This window comes from Athene cunicularia (genome assembly GCF_003259725.1).
Source record: "Athene cunicularia isolate RWA chromosome 1 unlocalized genomic scaffold, athCun1 chr1_part2, whole genome shotgun sequence".
Classification (NCBI taxonomy): domain Eukaryota; kingdom Metazoa; phylum Chordata; class Aves; order Strigiformes; family Strigidae; genus Athene; species Athene cunicularia.
In genome coordinates, this window is record NW_020799092.1 from 5013136 (window position 1) to 5032123 (window position 18988).

Consider the following 18988-nt stretch of genomic DNA (forward strand, 5'->3'; position numbering starts at 1 on the left):
GTGTACATAATGAAGCTCCTGAAAAGCTGTCCCTATATTAGCTGTGTACACAGTGAACACAGTCACTGGGGACATTGCTTTTGCTCGCAGGCTTGTTTGCAGAACCAGACCTTCATACATGTCCTGTTTTGTTTCCCTCCAGCACTGAGAAAGAGTCACGTCACTGTGCCCAATTCATACAGCTGTTCTGTCTGCACAGGGCCAAGACACGAACCTCAGACACCCATGCAGCAGGCCAGTTCCCCTCACATTGTTTGGTCTGGACCACAGAGGTGCGTGACACTGGAAACATCTACTACACCAAGGCTCCTCGTAGGTGTCTCTGCAGAAGACCTTCCCAATTTACCTTACTGCAGAGAAAGCAGTGCAAGCCTTCCTAGGAAGGAACAAGCTATAGCCATAAAAAAAGAAAACTTTCCATTCAGGGAAAGCAAACAGGGCTCTTGCTGGGACATATAGCCTTGCATATTCTAGGACTGGTATAAAACTGGGAGTTCAAAATCATCACACATCACTGACATGGGGATGTTGGAAGGCAGGTGTGAGTTTGCTCTGCCTGGGCTTTGGGCCAGCATGAAGTGAGTCATCTCTGATCCTCAAAGCTGTAGTGTGTGACAGAGTCTGGGATGAGACCCTCTCTCTCCCCAGTGCTTCAGAGGGGCTGAGACCCTGTGCTCACACCCCCACACAGCCCTAGGGTCAGAGGCAACTGATCCTCCTTCCATCATGCCCCTCACACAGAGCACACAAAAGCCTAGCAAGCCTCATACACTGCACAGGGAACTCCAACACCAAAGTCAAGGCTTCATTCACAATCTGGAGTCCAGCACTGCAACCTCTGCCCACATCCAGGGGCTCAGCCACCAAAAGCAGTGAGGCATTCTGACACTTTAGACCCTTTCCCTTTCTTTGGGGCTCAGCCTCCTGCTCTCAGCATCTTTTCCATATTTTTGCAGCCCTTCTTCAATGTGCAAAATCCACAAAAGCATCCAGCAGGATTTAGACATATATACTGCCACTAGACACACATTCATTCAAGAGGTCATCTGGTGCAAATAGTTCTCTTCCTTGGCCCCACCGATGGTAAGGGCATGCTTTGCTCTGCTCACCAACAGCATCTCCTGAGTCAGCTCACCGAGGAGAGAGGCTGCATCACAGCCACGTGATGCTACCCAGGCAAGGCTCCCCAAGAAAAAGAGTGCCGCCAAGCACCGTCTTCACTTGCAGTTCCAGGACTAGCATGTAAATCCAATGCACCACAGTGGCAGGTATGTGAACTACCCTGAACAGTCTCAGGCTTCAGAGAAAAGGGCACTTAAGAGGTCTGCAGAGGTAGCTTACTCCAGCTGTTTTATGAACACTACAACCATGGCTTAAGCCTTATGGCCTTGTAGGCTCCAGCTGTGACATCCCCACTTCTGGGACCACATGCTTGTAGCAGAAAGTCACTGCAAAATGGCTCAGAATAGAGTACACCCGAGTAAAACAGTTTTATGGGCTGAGGGCAGGTGCCTTCACTTTTATCAGCCTAAACAAAGAAGCCATGCAGCATGCAATGCCCCAAACTTGCCTCTCCCTTGACATCTTCGGTGTTATTATTTCGGTGTTATCCAGGTTCTCACACGCCACATGTAAACCAGAGGTTAGGGAGCACTCAGCTGTGACAAAGGGAGAACTGAACAGACAGAGGTGGCTTGCCTCCCTCTCCTCTCCTCTCCTCTCCTCTCCTTTTTCCTGCTCTTTTCTCTTTTCCTGCTCTTTTCTGAACTGCCTCATTTAGAAAACAATTCTTGGCTATTGCATTAGCTATGGAGCTTCTGATACCCCGTATTTCCCACTGCCCTCTTAGGGGAGAGCTCCCTGTGCAGGGAGACAGGTTCCTGGCCTTGCCAACACAAGGCACAATCCTGAATGCTTTTTTGGTCATATCACTCTTCTTTGGAAATGTGCTGTAATTTTGATTCCACGTACTAACTATTACTGTATGGGGTTTGCTTTAGGTAAGCAGAGGAGAAAGAAGAGTAGAGCACTAAAGAAGGTAAGTTCAGCTGCATGGGAGACAGAGCCTTAGGGAGATGAAAGACATCAGCTTGACTCACATGGAAGAAGCAAGAGCTAGCGAAGGCCTGGCACCTGCCTCTCTATTGTACTGAGACCCTCCCTGCTGTGGCCTTCATCATGGTGGCTAGCAGTTACTTTGCATCCTTTCCAGCTCGTGACTTCTCTCTCCCTCTGTGGTGGGGAGCTGCGTTTGCCTCACCCACAAGAACAACTTTCTATTCCCAGTTCTTTGCCTTGTGCTAGTCTCTGAGAAAGGCCTGAGGCTTCTCAGCTCTACAACTCTTAGGCTCCACGTCCCAAGCCAAGTTTCTCAAGCCCTGAGAGACAATGCAATCACTGTTTGACCAGAGCATCCATACTCCATGCCAAAGGATGGTGAGCCAAGTATGAGGCAAGCCTACTCCATGGATTTAGTACAGCAGACCACAGATGGCTCAAATGCCTCGCCTGTGAAGTCCCCATCCCCTGTACACCACCACTGGGGGACCTCTAAGGGATTCTGAGGTCAATACACAGACATTAGCCTTTCCCTCTAATGCAGTGTAGATGTCCCATCTTGCAATGCAACTTTCTACCACCCTTTTGAAACAGCTCTCATTCCTCTTAGCCTCAATCTGCATCTTGGGATCATTCATTTATGCTGCACCAGCTCAGACCTGCTATACCCAGTGCTGTTCTGACCCCAAACCTTCACAGAAATCTCTCATCCTTGTGGAAGCATCTGTTGATGATGGGTCCAATTCCATGGGGAGTGATTTTTAGCAACCAAACTGACTGTTAGGCATTGCAAGCCTGGTTAAATTCAGATAAATTAGATTTTTTAACCTACTCAGAAATAAACAGGCTTTGTCCTTAAGTGAAAGACATGGGGAGTGGGAAATCACATATTTGCATAAAAAATCAAGCTATTCACTTTCTGCTTTATTTAGTAAAATGAATGGAAAAGTTCATGTGACATCAAGCAACCAATCTATTCCTAGTGTCAGAAGAAGCTGACAGTGGATCCCAGCATGGCACCAAAAGCAAAGAGAATGAGGGAAACAGATCTCTCTGGGAATTACAAGCTTTATCTCCCATAGTGCCGTTTTGCTATATCACCCTTTGCTCCAACAGAGGTAGCATGGAAGGACACAGAGTAAGGCAATACCAGAGCTCCTTGAGTACTAAGAAAAGAGAGCTGAAGCCAAAAAATGAGAAGGGAGAAGAGATTCCTAGAGGACAGAGAGCATATATGGAGATGACATGGAGATGGAGATGGCTGACTTGGCCTCTTAATCCTACTACTCCAGAAATCCATGAGCTGCAGGGCTCAGTGAACTCTTCATACACCAGAAATAGATGACTCTAGGCACAGTCATCCTGTTGACTGAGAAATAATCAGAGTTCCTCACTGAGGGCCTTCTCTTCAGGTTCGTCTTCTTTCTAAAACACATTAGAGGCATTAAATCAGTTTTGACGTTGCTTCATTTCTCAACATAGTGATAAAAGAAAACAAACCAACTTAAATGCCTCACTCTGCTGTCTATGCCACTGCCCTGCCTATCCCATTCCAACTGCACAACACAGGGTTCTCACACAAAAAGCCTCTGTGCTACAGGAAGATGAGCTTTGACAAAGAGATAACTCTTAACACTGAACGAACATGGAAGTTAAATTGTCCCTCTCCCATCAGAGACCTCTGGTAGAGTCCTAAGCTTCTGTCTGTAGACTCTGTTCTGTAGTCTTCTTGATAGATTTCCATCCTATCCATGCTACTGTCTCAATGGCCCTCTCCTGTGGGCTGCCACCACCACCCCCATTCTCAATGTCCAAAAGCACCCTTCACTCTGTCTCCCCAGCTGCTGTTCCCAGAGAATAGATGCTTCACTGAGACCTTCATACAGTTGCAGGGGTCAGTGAAGTCTTCTTGATGCACACTAGAAGGTAGAAGTTAATGAATAAAGAGGCTCTGCAAAGACATCCACCTCTGCTCTAGATCTAATGCTTTTCTGATATTCAGGTGCAAATGAAAATGAAAGAGAAGGTGACAGGGCTGGGGAGGAATTCGAGGAACTGAAGTCATCTTCTTCAAGAGCATTATGAGCAACGGCATCATCCTACAAGATCCCAGCTTCTTGTAGACTGTAGAGGAATCCCCCTTTACCTTCTGCATTCTTTGTAAGAAACGATTACAGAAGTCCTGTATATGCTCAACAGAGACTTCATCCAGAGTCAACACATCCTGCTCCTCATCTGGTGCATGGAACATAGCCAGAGCTGGCAGCTGGGACTTCTTCAGTTTGAAGAATGACACTATTCGTTCATTGCTTTTCAGATTGCTGTCTATCAGGATAAAGAGAATCTGTGATGGAAACATGAGCAAAACAGAGACTGAGAGAGAAAACAGATCCCCAGATGGTGATCATGTTAAGATTAATAGTGATATTTTTATAAAGGGTTAGAGAACACCTACCATACCCTGTTAGGACAACACTTTCCTCTGCCACTATCTAACTGCCCCATGCAGTGCATTTTTCTGTATTTTATCAAGTCCAGACTTACATTACCAGACAAAATATCTTCTTTCACCTTCTTTAAAAATACATCTACAGTATGTCAGGAAGGCAGTCTCCACTTATATTCTCTTAATAGATGAGGAAACAAGATGTCTTTTATCTTAGTGGTACATGTAAAAGAAACTGACTCCTCCACTTGCATATTATTGGGATAAGATGCTCACATCCATGCAAGACCCAGAGTGGCATAGTAAAAAGGTGGTTTGGTGTGTGGAGAGTCAAACTCAATTTGCAAGAATGTGGAAGTGAAGCACAGGGTAGTGGGAACCTGCAAGCATAAGAACATAAAAGTACCAAACACAAAGGACATATTTAAGTGAGCTGCAGTGAATAGAAATGAAGACGCAATCATTCGGGAAACAGGAGGCGTTGGCAAGACGCCAATGTCCATACAGCCCAGCTCAGTGGAAGGTTGTTCAGACCTGGGGAGAAAAGCCCAACAATGAATAAGCCAGGATGATAATGACCTACAGTTTTCTGAGATCCTGAATATCCTTGGAGAGTAAGATCAAGCCAAGGATTAGGATTCAATAGAACAGATTTATCAGAATTGGTGACCAATTCCATGATTTTATTTTAAGTGTAAATTTCAACCGAGACCTTACAGTAAGAATTAGTACAAATTTAAAATTTTGGAATCTTAAAGATTATCAGTAAAATACATGGCTATCTCAAAAATCTTTCCTAAATTATCTGTTAATACTAAACACAAACATTATGTATAAATTGTAAAAAAGAAAACAAATACAGCAATTGAGCAATGTAATCAGTGACCTGATTAAACAGAATCCCTTGGCAGGTGACATCCAAGTCAATGAAACAAACATCCAGCTAACATGCATCATTTTATCTTCTCTTTATGCTGTGCAGTCTACTGGGCCTAGCATATTGAATGTACTTCTGGTCATGGATAAGACTTACCTTACACAAGAAAAAGAAGAACTGAAAAAAAGAAATGTAATGCAATGTGATGATGTGCCCAGTTCCCAGACTGTGATTCATGTTTTCCTTTCTTTTCAAACAAGAACACTCAAGTTAGTTCAAAAACTTTTTTCTTCTCTGAAAATAAACTTGGTAAATCTCAAAATTTTTACTAAATTTATGTTCTCTAATATATATATATATATATATATGGAAACTTTCCTAGGCAACAGCCTATGCGAGGAGGGATAGTTAGTCTGGTGTAAGGTTTAACTGCAGCTAATCACTGTGATACAGAAACAGGAACAATGCTTTCACTGGATATGTGATATGTACCACTTGCAGTTTCTCTTTCAAAAGTCAGCTGTGCCCCAAGGGCAACAAGCTAGCGAGCAGACTGGTTGTGAGGAACTTCTCCCACAGTGTTAAATTCATTCTTTTGCAGGATAAAACACCAGGCTATAGAAGGATCAGAGGCCTAAGGATCTTATCTAAGAGGCTTTCAGCTGGAGCAGCAATACTTAAGCTTTAGGCATCTCCTTCCAACTACCAAGCTGGAAACAGAGGCCGGTGTTGGAGGGAAGCACTTTCAGAGGGTTGGTACAGGAAATGGTATCACATTTTCACCATTTCATTCACCAGCTTTTGGTTTTCTTTATGAAAGTTTCACTAGACAACTTTTTTAAATCAAATGTTAAACAAGAAGTTAATCCAAAAAAAGATTTAGCATATCTAGGTTATTAAATGTTGTCACTTTCTACACAAAATCTCCCCCACCTTTCAAACAGATTAATAGCATTTTTAAATGGTAATCTAAATAAATGTTAGTCAACATTCTTCACTTTATCAAGCTTTCCAGCCTTTGTTAAAAATCCCAAAACTAAAAAGCTGTACCTTTTTATCCATAAATACAAAGAATAGAGTAAGAATAAAAGAATTTAAAAGTAGGTGTTTAGAACTCCAAACACCTTCTTCCTTGCAAAAGAAAATGAAAACACAGAAACAACTGTCCCCTCAGTCAAGAGGTCTGAAGTATCATCATTCACAGTTCCTGACTTGGATCTCTCTAATGACCCACATTTGGCTCACGGATTTACAGAGTGCCAAAGTATAGCAAAAGTTTCCTTCCCCTCTTATATTCCAAAACCACAATTGCATTTGTCCACTGTTGCTCAAAAGAGTGTGCTTTAGAATGACACATTCCTGGTAGGTACTGAGGTGAGAGGAATCCTTCTTCAGCAAAAGGACCGGCCACACATCCCATGCTGGTTGTGTTCCAGGGATCCTGCCAAGGCCTGCGTGGCCTCAAAGTCACACCTGTGAGGCAGTTTGTAAGGTGGTGGTACTGAGGCCACAAGCACTGGAAGCCTAGTCTCCTCAGCAGCTGGAAACCAAGCAGTTTTCTCAATGGGGACACTTCCACAGTAGATGCCATCTGGTAGAAATGGCATTTTCTCATGAGGAATTTATTTTGTTCAGAGATTCCCAGCCAGCTCTAATCATAAAAAGTGAATGTGGTGACCATGGAAAATTATACTGACCGTGAGACAAAATTCACCTTACCTAACTTCTTCCATCTAGACCTTAGTCTTGTCTTGGACAGTCATCTAGGCAACCTCTATAATAAATGGTGACAGGTACTTTATTTCACCTATTTTAGAAGGAAAGGAAGGACATGCTAGGGATAAGAACAGCCTAAAGCCTTGGCTTAAACAACTTACCAAAGCTATAATCATCCAAAACAAATCCCACTTATAATGGCAGCTCTCACAGTACTGCTAGAAACCAGGCAGTTCCATCCCAAACAGGAAGTTCATTTTCTATTTCATACTGTCCTGTACAATGGCTGGTTTTTAAGTTCTGAAATTATTTCCATTAAATTGTTTCATTTTGTAGCAATCTTCTGGCCTGTGTTCAGAGGTCTGCTGCTACAGGCAGTGAAGGATATCCTGCATGGATGAGGAACTCCTGACACAAATTCTCCCCTCCACACATGATATTATCTGTGTACTGTCACCTGCAATAAGCTCTCTATTAGAAAATTTTGTACACTGGTGTTGTCTTGGTGTCTCACCAACTTGATTCCTAGCCCAGTGTTTTTAGAACATCAAGTTCCTGGTAAATACTAAGATACGGAATGATATTATTGCCCAAGGAACTGAAAATAGTACTGCAAAATTGGCAAATGAAAATTGCCCAAGTTAATCGAAAATAGTACCGCAATGTTAGAAACCAATCTGATGTTGCTTAGTTTTTCTTCTAATGAAGACAAACAGGAAGGATGATCAAGCCTCATATCCAGTGTTTGACTTTGAACTTCATGGAGCTGCAACCTTCATTCTTTGAGGAGACTGTATAAGCAAAAGGATCAAATTCTGAAGTTTGAGTAATTTCGTACATAGCTTACATGGTACATCAAAGCAAAATTAAAACATCATTCATGAATTTTAAAAAGGAAGCTATAAAAACAACTTTACTGCAGATATCTGTTAAGTGACACAGACAAACCATATTTACAGGTTCCCCTGTTTATGGCTAGAAGAGGCATCTCTAAGTATTATCTCTCTTGGTTCTGGAGCCATCAATGTCTGACAAGAAAAATAAAGTGTATGAATGACTGTCTGCAAAAGAAAGGGCACTGTCCTTCCATCTCCATGGAAGAACTCTTTAAGGACTCTCAGGAGTTTCTTCAGAACCCATTTCTAAAGAGGCTTACATATAAATTAAAAGGGACTTTGCAAACATCTCTACCCAAATCATTTTGACACTTTAAACCAGTTGTATCAGTTACAGCAAAAGCTTTTTTTGTTATTTCCAGCATCACCTTAATGAAATTTCTGCAGACACCCATGAGGTACACCAGCTGTAACTGTCATGTTACACTCTGATACTGTGGAAAGAAAACTCAAGATGCTTATGCTAGTTTGGCTCAGCAATGCAAACCCTGACATTTCTTTTCCAGAAGAAAGCCTGGAGTCTTGGCAGTACTTTCTCAAATAAGCACATATTTGATTGCAGTAGGATCCTTCCAAGAAGGCTGGTGGATTCACTCCTGCAGCTGCAGCGCTCTGTGCGATATCTGTTCACTGTTACCCACCCACAACTGTTTCTCAAAGTCTGCTAGAAACATACCATATTTCTTCTTATTCTTGACAGCTCTTGCCGTCTTAGCATTATCTAACATTTGCACTTTCCTCTCCAGCATGTTATAGCCCCCAGGTTCCACAATAAAATCTCGAGGAATCTAGACTGCTTTCAGACCTCACTGCTGCTCAGGGCGCAGTTCAGGCTGTTTTCAAATAACAGTCCTCACTATACAGCCTCATGGATCCTCCAGCTAAAAATCTCAGTTTCCTCATAGGCAAAAATGAAATGATCATAAACCAGAGATGAAGGGACCATAATCCAGAAATTGGCAGGTGAATCACCTCCTCATGATCCATCAACAGTTGGACTCAATGATCTTAAGGGTCTTTTCCAACCTAAATGACTCTATGATTCCATTATTTTTTTCACTCTTTGGGGTCAACCACTAAGCAGCAACAATTCCGCCTCAACTCTCCACAAATTCAAGCAACAAGTTTCTCTTCTCCCTCCACCTGGTGACAACAATGAGAAGGACTCCTCTTCCCTCAGAGTACAGCAGAGATGTGTGAATGGATCAGTATCCCTTCTCCTGCTTGGGAACCCTCTCAAGGTTCTGTATTCTGTGCTGGTTTATAGAGAAGTTGCAACACACACCGAGTCTCCCCAGTCTGCTCTGGCACTCTGCAGTCACTGTAAAATGCTGCTGGATGCAGTGGTACATGCTCATAGGGAACCTGAACACCTCTCCACTGCACAGCAATGATTCCTTGCTCAAACCACTGACAGCACTAACCCCACAGCACAAACAAGCCTTTCACCTCAGGCTATGAATTATTCACTGGTAATCCTGAAAAAAATTCAAGTCAAGAATCTTGTATTTATTCACGGACAACCTTCAAGCCACAGAAAGGCAAAATATACTCAATACTTCACTTGTTTCAAAGTAAACCTGAGTTAACTTGGTAGTCCTGACAACAGATAACTCCATTTAGAAAAATCAGCCAGCAGAGATTTCCATGGCATTGTGCAGTGGCTGCTCCTGATACCCAAATTAATTCATGTCTTTCTACATGACAGAGCAATGGAGACAAACCTAAGAGGGCACATCACTCTGCTTACTCCTTACTATCCAGATCTAAGACCCAAATAGAGGGATCCTAGCACTCTCTTACTGCTTTGTAAGAGGGCAGTTCAAATCACAGTTTACTGAGTGCCACTCCTTTAGGAAAAACAACTTATTAGACAATAAGTCTCTCATCTAAGACACTCATCTATGTGTCCTACAGTACCACTGCAGTAAAGTGGAAATAATCAGTCAAATCCCTACATCTCTATATTTCACTCTGGCAAAATTCTACAATGATTTAGTGGGAAACTTGCCTGCATGCATTTTAAAAAGTTAGATTTTGATTTGCTGTCAATTCATAAACTATCTGGACTTCAGTACAACATTTTATCCAATGTTTTGTGAAGTATTTCTATGAAAATTATTCACATTTTCTCAGATGTAGGCATATCACACAAAGTGAAAACTAGCTGCAGCTGCATCAGCAAAGGATAGTAATAGTAAACTGTAATGTGCTGTGTTAGAAGAGTAGGCTGCTTGGGGGACACCTGTATCAGTCTCGGCTGCTCATGGAGGACAGTGATAATGGTGTCACTGTAACACACAACTCAGATGAGATGTCTCAAATTTTTCAGATAAATGAGGGGGTTTTTATCACTATGTATTCATCAGAGCAAAACACATCCAAAGTGATCTTTTGACTTCGATGCACTGTTTCTGCTTGGTCTCTTGCCAATGGGTGGGACAGATGTCAAGGTCCAAAGTAGTCCTGTCATAAACAAGTCTCAGGACTTTTAAGGATGCCCCTCCATTTGAAGATGAGGATATACTTGACTTTTAATCTTCCCCTTCAGTACCACAAACAGATGAATGCAGGTGTTCCTGCTTGCAAACCCCAACTCTTTCCAGCTCTACACTTCTCCCAGGAAGGTCTCTTCCACTGCCTCTTAGTTCAACCTTCCCCACGGCTGTGATCTTCTGCCCTCTCCCATCTGCTGTTCTCCCTTGCCCCAAAACGCTTCCTGTTGGTCCCAGTCCTCCTTTGCTTGCCAGTTCCTTTCTCTGTTCTCCAGACATAAATTCCCCCGTAATCCAGCTGCTGGCAGAAAATCAGCCATGGGATGATTTACTATTTGGGGAGCTCTGTTCACAGAGGGGTGGGAATCAGGCAAAATTTCTCTGAAAGATCCCATCTATCCCATCATCTTAGTGTGGGAAACCCAACAAACCCATTTGCAAATTCCTTTTAAAAAGCCATTTATCCCTGGATCCAACCAGAAGGGAAAAGGTTAAGAAGCTCCATGACACTAATTACTATTTGGTCACTTATATAATGCTCCTTGGCACCTTGAGGCTGTATATACAAAATCACCTCTCACACCAGTGGAATGCAAGTCACCAGACTGATGCGCAGCAGCTGTTTGTCATTTCCCAGTACAAGGGAACAAAATTGGACCATAATCAAGGAAGTACATAATGTCCCACTGAGGGAGCAGAGGAGCAGGATACAGAGGATATTTTCCCAAGGAGGCAAACTGGCAGAAGGTGAACAGATCTAACCCCTCCACTTAATTATCTAGCTAATCCTCTTTTCCTGCCACTTGACCTTTGATGTCCTAATGCACAGAGGAGATTACGCCCTCCATATCCACTATAGAAATCACTGTTCTCTTTTTTAATCCCTAATAGCCCTTTCCTCTATGTTTGGACTTACCTTCCCCCTGAAGAGCTCTGCTGCCGCCCGATATCTGCGCATGTGCTCGGGGTGCTTTGGAGACATCTTGTCTGTGATCAGGAGGAGGTGAAGCTGGAGTGAACTCTGCATCACACCTATTGCTGTCTGCCGAAAAAACAGCCCCCACAGACACAGAGAGAAAAAGGCACAGACAAGAAAATTGAGAACATTCAGTCTGTATCAGATGCACTGCCAGAGGGACAGCAATCCTCATGTCCCAGCTGAGATTTCTTTGCAAATCAGCCCCACAAGCAGGACAGCTTTCTTTAAATCAGGAGGGATCCAGTCTGGGTTCTCTGTAGAAGCACTTAACTTCCTGGTTTTGGTTATTCCCAAAACAAGAGTCTGAAGACCATTAGGGTTCATCACTGGCCTCAGGATAGTCAGTGACTAGGCAAGGGGGCTGCCTTGATACAGCAAGCTGAAGCCTAGAGAAGCAAGCAAGTGGAGAGGGAAGATGAGCAAACACTGAACATAAGGGTGCATGGAATGACTGAGGTCCAGCACCCAGCTGAAATGGGAGCAAGAGAGTGGGAAGGATTTGTGGTGTCAGGATTGGTGTCTCCCTTTATTTCCTTTCTTTAGCATTAAGCTGTGAGTAGGATGGAGATGAGTCCAAAGTTTCAGCAACCCCAGGGCCTGGGCATTCCAGAGTGCTGAGGGTTGAAATTGCCTCTGCAGTCCCACAGTGAGAGAAGACCTGGAGCTGGCTGCCCCTCATCCCCTGGGCAAGGGCCAAGTAGGCAGCACACACTGTCCCTCTGTGAGTAGACAGGGCTAACAGTGCCCAAGAAGCCACTGCATCATCTTCAGGCACTCACTCACTCACTCACTCACTCACTCACTCACTCACTCATCTCCCTCATCCTTCTGCCTGCTTTCTGCAGCTCTGCAGCCTCTCCCTCAAACTAAACAGCAGCTGGGACAGACCTGCTGCCTCCCTGATGCCACCAAAACCACAGAGGTGCAGACTCTGCAGCTTTCCACCAGCGGAAGAAGAAAGTTTCCAGACACTCCAGAAGTACTGTGTTGGGTTTCGGGAGGGGGGTTCGTGTTTGATAGCAGGGAGGGGGCTACAGAGGTGGCCCCAGTGAGAAGCTTCTAGAAGCTCCCCTGGCTCCAGGTTGGACTCACCTCTGCACCAAGGCCGAGCCAATTAGTGATGGTGGCCACATCTCTGTGATAACATATTTAAGAAGGGAAACCTGGGAGGAGGAGTGGGAGTTGTGAGGAGGAATTGTGAAGGAGACACCTATGAAAACACCAAGGTCAGCAGAAGAAAGGAGGAGGCAGGGGGGAAGGTGCACTGGAGCAGAGACTCCCCTGCAGCTCATGGTGAGAGGGCAGGGTGTGCCCCTGCAGCCCACAGAGATCACCGGTGAAGCAGATACCCACTTGTAGCCCGTGGAGGACCCCACACCAGAGCAGATGGCTGTGCCAGAAGGTGGCTGGGACTCTGTCAGAAGTAGCCCTAACTGTTGTAGTTTGGCACTGGGAGGACAGCAACATGTGGGAGGGACCCTCGCTGGAGCAGCTCAGGAAGAGCCCATGGGAAGGACTCATGTCAAAGAAAGTTCACAGAGGACTGTTGCCCATGAGAGGGACCCCACACTGGAGCAGGGGAAGTGTGCGAGGAGTCCTCCTCTGAGGAGGAAGGAGCAGTGGGACCAGCCTCAACCCCCATCCCTTGCCCCCTGCACTGCTCAGGGGAAGGAGGTAGAGAAATTGGGAGGAAGACTGAGCCTGGGAAGATGTGAGGGATGAGGGGAAGGAGTTTTTAAGATGTGATTATACTTCTGACTGTCCTACTCTGTTTGTTAATTGTTGTTGTTAGTGTTTAAATTAAAGTGATGTTCTTTTTCTTCTCCTAACAAGACTGTCTTTTGTCCATGACCATAATGGGTGACTAACCTCTCCCTGCCCTTATCTCAATTCCCAAGCCTTTTCCTTTATTTTCTCCTTTCCATTCCTGAAGGGGAAAGGGGTGAGCAAGCAGCTGCATGGTGGTTGGCTGCCAGCCAGGTTTAAACCATGACAAGTAATAAGGAAAGGGTCAGGAAGGGCATACCAGCAAGGGCCATGCACCACAAAGCATCTAGGTTTTGGCAGCCAGGACTCTGCTGTTAGCTTCATGTTTATCAGACATTTTGTATTCCTCCACTTCTCCAGTGGTGTGCAGATGAAGCAGGGGAGAGTAGAGTAGAGAAGACCTCATAGGAGGAGATAGGTCTGAAGATGAGGGTGAAGCCAGCCAGTACTAAGGGCCATGACAAGGCTGGGCTGTGAGCAGGCAGAGCTGGAGCAGCAGTTCCTCAGGCAGCTACACAATGGTACGTTTGTCCACGCAACCCTGTGCAAGAGCGATCAGCAGAGCTCATCAACATGGCCAGGTCACATCTGGCTCTCCTGGAAAGCCCACAGGGTAAGCATTGCCTAAAAAATGCCTCTAAAGTATGTGGGAGAAACAGTAAGGGCCCCAAGATGGGGAGAAAAACTCTTGGCAGCACTCAGTGTGATCTGTATGACCCCAGCCTCCGCTAACTGGCAGCATTCTTAGATGTAAACAACATATGCACTGGGAACAAATATTTACAAAAGAACAGGCTACGTTAGAGGGTCTGGGAGGGCTTTGGGATGGAGACTGAAGGAGGCACTGTTGATTGCAGCACCTTGATAGGACTCCAGAGTATCTGGGAAAAATATTGGAACATGTGTACTTCCAGTTAGGGTAGAGGGGACCAGCTCAACAGCTCAGAACTTCTCGGTCAGGGAGACAGCCTGGGTGCCAAACAGGACACCCTGGAGCAAGAGCCCAAAGCATCAGCAGAAATGCATGAAGAAAGACCCATGATATAATGAATTGCCAAAAGATGCAGTGGAGGTTCAGAAGGCCTGGGCAATTATAAAGATAACAAGAACATCCCTGCTAACAGGACTTGGGTGTTCTCAAAGGGCTGTGAGGACAGTGGGGCAGGATATAGCTTTTCTGCCTCCAGAAATAAGTGATTTGAAATGCATTTTTCACATCCCTTATCAAAATGAAAAAACAAATATTTTTTTAAAAAAAAAAAAAAAAAAAAAAAAAAAAAAAAAAATTTCGAGAGTATTTCATTCTGGAAACAAAATGTTGTATTTCCGAAAGAAAATGCTTTCTCTACTGGGGGGCTGCACCTGAACAGTCAGCCCTCTTATTTGATCTTTGGCATCAGCTTGAAAAGGTATAGCTTTGAAACAGGTTGGGCCATTCTCCTTTGATTAAATTGAGCTTGGTCAGCACTGTTGTAGCTATTCAGAAGTCCACAAAAGGCCCCATAAGCAATAAAAAATCTCAGCTTTGCATCCATCAGGGTTTCTAAGACCTATTAACTTCACAGCAATGAGCCCAGTGAATTGGCGAGATTTCAGAGGAGTCTATTTGTTGTTCATGCCCTATAGCAGGAAGAACCACTGCGACTCTGCCACTACCAGTCCGCTTGGTGAGCTAATGAAGATGGTCAACATGGAAGCATCCTATGTCTGATAATTTTTTTTTTGTTGAACTGATGAATTCTGGAATAAGGGATAGAGGGGATGGGAAAAATTTTGCTTGGGAAGTTTCCAGACAGCTCTTGAATATGGCTTCAAATAGCTGGTCTTATGTCAAGCCCTGTGAGCTGGGTGATGAAGAAAAGCCTGCCTTCTGGGAGTAGGTCAGTCGAGTTTCCATGTTCCTCAAGGCTTTTCAGCCAAAGAGAGAGGATCCTAGCTGAGCAGGGTCTGCTGGGATGGCACAATATGGCAAATGCCCATGGGAGGAAGCAGCACTGCTGTCAGCAGTGGTAAGAAACGGAGCTCTCTGCCTACCAACACCCCAAATTTACTGGAAAGCTAAAGGAACTTCCATGCCTCCCTTTCTCTCCCCATCCCACTTGCACATCCCAGCACAGCATCTGCTTCCAGTCCCTGTATGAAGTAGCAGCAAAGAGCTGCATGGCTTCCCCAACCCCATCCACACTGTTCCTGCAGCCGTCTCACACATCTGGGTGTGAAAACTCTTGGGCCAGAGGACGCCCATGAAGAGGAGGCCTAGTGCCAGGGTGAGGGCTACAGGGAGATGGTAATTACCACAGGATTGTACTCTGTCACCAGGCGGAGCTCATTCATCCGAATGAAACGAGTCATCTTCTCAGCATCAACATCGTTGCCATTCATATCCACATCCCTCCGGTCATTGTCTATCTGAAGACATGCAAAGACACCTCCAGTAGCAGCTGTCCTCTCCTCCCAGCACCCCCTCCAGAGGCACTCATGGAGACACCCACCCGCTGGGACACTGACATCCTCTCCCCGCCACCACATAATCCCCACTTCTGGGTGTCCAGAACCTACAGAGACCAGCCTGCACTTGAAGATAAGGATCTTCCACTCTTCTTCAGTCTCCCAAGGACAAGGCAAACTCATGGCATAACAGAAATCACTGAGGACTCCAGACATCAGCTCCCGATGCACTGGAGACAGGGAAGTTTAGCTGATAAAACTATTATAGGCATTGTGGGGAGAGATCATTATATAGCCTAACTCCTTCCATCAATTTTGGCTTTACATTCCGTTTTAAAATCTTTATCTCCTTACTGTATTTGTTCTACAAATAATAAACATTGGCATGGGCCTGTATGAATTTCCTGGAAACATTCTGCAAGCAGAAAATCTCTCAAATAAAAAGAGGTTTTTTTCCACTACAACAGAAAAAAAAAAAAAATCAAGTCCAGTACATTTTAGCTGTAGAGGAAAATCCATCCTACCACACATCTCCCCACATCCCACCACCCCCAACCAAACAATGTGATTTTACTGAGGTTTTTGTGACCTGGTAAACAGAAGAAAAGCAGGTAACCATTGAATGATAGCTAAACCACCTGAAGGGGCAGAGTTGCTGTGCAGTACCACTGCAGGATGTAATTGAGTTGGGCCATGGAGACTGACGCATTGGGATCAAAGTCTGGGATTTGAAAGCCTTTTGATATACATGTTGAATTAGGTTCTTCGGGCTGAGGAAAGGTCAACATGCACACTAGATTTTATTCTCTGCATCTGTACAACCTCTAACAGTGCTTATGTTAGTTTTTCCAGTGATGTGCAGACATCTAAAGCTCTTTTTTCTCTCTGTGGTCATTGGAAAGGTCTTTGATCTGGTAGGGGGCCACAGAACCCTGCCTGGCAACCCAGACTGGTGCTTTTCACACTGTGCAGCCTGATTCCTCTCACAGATTTGCTCTGCATAAAATGAAAGGGCAGCTCTACTCAGGTAAATAAGATCAGACCAGTGAAACACCTGGGCAGGTGAAATCAGAAAAGCCTTAGAAACCAATCTAAAGCACCCTGTACTTCACAGAAAGTCTTCTCTTGACTTTCATGGGCTTCTGGAAACACCAGATTTACATTTTTGGATAATAACAAATCTGTGCTCAACATTTATGATCTTTAAGAAAATAAGCCTGGAAAACAGCCTTCATCTAACAGTTGAAGCTCTAGTCAAAATCTTTATCACTCCATATAATTAGCTTGTTAGCATCTGTTAATTATGGTTTTTTTAGGTCTACCAGGCCAGATTCCTCACTAGAATAAATCCATTAGCCTCCACTTTATGCAAAGAAGTCTCACCGATTCACAGCAGCCCCTCCTACTACTGTAATTATGGTTTAAGATTCTAAGCAGTTTAAGAAGTGTTCCATACTCTGCAAGAGCAAAGAAAAAATGAGTTTATGTCTCTGATTCACTGCTATCCTGGTCATGCATCTTTGTATTCTTCAAATGAGTATTTTATTCCAAGTTCCTGTCCCAGTTCTTTTTTCTCTTCCTTTTTAGCTCTGACCCCTTATTCCTACACAGTATTCAGTACAGAATAAAAGCAAAAATAATGTATCTGAATAATTTAAGAAAAACTGACAATTAGACAAATGAATTGTCCACCAATTACATGGTTATGGTTTTTTTTTCTATTAAACAAGAGTTCAGCTGCAATAACTGGACTGTGAACAAACAATATTCAATATAATCCAAATTCCATCAATGCAGACACTTTCTTTTATCAAACACCTTCCCAATGCAGTCATCCTCACTATTTGCTCAAAAACAAAGGATCTTTTCAATATTTTTGGAAGAAAACCACCATGACCAAGAACCAAAACTGAGATGGGTGTTGCTTCAAATTACAACATGCACATATAGCAAATAAAAGGTTAAATTAAAGGACCTGCCTACCTATTGCTCACTCTTATTCTCGTTGAATTATTTGGATAATACCAGTAGTAAACATGGTGCAGGAAATCATGAGAAAGACTGGGGAACAAACTGGCTTTGTACAACCTGGATCTAGAATTCAGCCGAGCTGTCACATTTAGTTTTCCTAGTACACACAGTGTTTCCCTGTTCCCACCTACTCCATGTGCTTAGAGCTCTGGTGACACAACACTTCAAGGACTTTTAGGACACCTTGTGGTACATAGAGCCCCTCTCCTCCTCAGATACACCTCTCTCTCAAGTTTTAAGTGCCATACTTGTGTGAGAAGGGGCAACATGAGGAAATTGAGATAACCAGTGGAATCCCTGCTCTTAACTTTTGTTGGTACTCTTGAAGCAAGTACATGGCCCTTCCCAATATAATCTCCTTAAATTTCAGCAAACATAGCTTCAAATTCAGTGAGGCACCAGCACTTACAGCTGGAGTCAACAAAGATTTGATCTTGGACAGCATCTATCCATAAGAAATTGCAAAGTAACATTTTTAATGGGCCCATGCCCAAAGTGTATTTAGGGAATCACTCTGCAAACCACAGTGTAGGAGATGGAAAAGAGTGTTTGGGATTTCTCTGGGGGCAGAGCATGTGTAACTGAAGAGACCCAGGCTGGATCTGGTTTCAGTCATGATGGAAAAGTTGTGCACCCAGGGATAAGGCGTTGCCTGCCTAAAGTGGCACTTGGCAAGATTTGATGCCAAGCCTGCTGTGTTAATCCATTAAAACATGGCCTCTAGATGCTTTTCATGTATGTGTCTCAGGAGCTTTTCCAAAACCATGGAAACCCCATCCAAATAACACTGATTTCCAGGCAGGTCACTCAGAAACACAGACAATCGTTCTTTGAAAAGCACTGCGTGCTGGAGCAGATCCATAAAGAAACACTTAAAATAGAGAATCCCATCAGGTGTAATAGATGTTGCATGTCTCAGCTACAGCCACTCTGCAAGTGAAAAGCAAAAGACCTCTTTGGGGCAGGAAACTACAGATGCGCTTTCAGGTGAGCAGGCAGAGTGATCGTCAATGACATCTAAGGAGCCATGAGCAGCTTGAATCTTCTTTATCACTACTACTCGGAGATTTCACTGCTTTTGGAGCGTGACTGCGTGCCTGCCCGAGCAGAACCTCTCACCAAAGTCAGCGGGCAGGGGAACTCCTACATCAGAGCGTTAATTTTGTGGATACGGCCTTTTGCACGGCATCCCGTTTCCCCGGGGGACGAGCTGCTCGGGGGCTGGTTCTCCGGCCACGGCAGCGGTGGCCCCGCTCCCGCCCTCACACCCCCCTC

At 44.3% G+C, this 18988-nt stretch overlaps 1 protein-coding gene across 1 annotated transcript in view; it reads right to left on the reverse strand.

The window, feature by feature from the left end:
* Positions 1-2977: 2977 nt before the first annotated feature.
* ERP27 (endoplasmic reticulum protein 27) overlaps positions 2978-18988 on the reverse strand; it is a 19114-nt gene continuing 3103 nt past the window's right edge. The window contains exons 3-6 of the mRNA XM_026863279.1: positions 15530-15841; positions 11405-11530; positions 4205-4402; positions 2978-3483 (exon numbers count right to left, since the gene is read on the reverse strand). Of these exons, the coding sequence (XP_026719080.1) occupies positions 3439-3483; positions 4205-4402; positions 11405-11530; positions 15530-15841 (681 nt within the window). The 3' untranslated portion in view covers positions 2978-3438. The remainder of the gene's footprint in view (positions 3484-4204; positions 4403-11404; positions 11531-15529; positions 15842-18988) is intronic.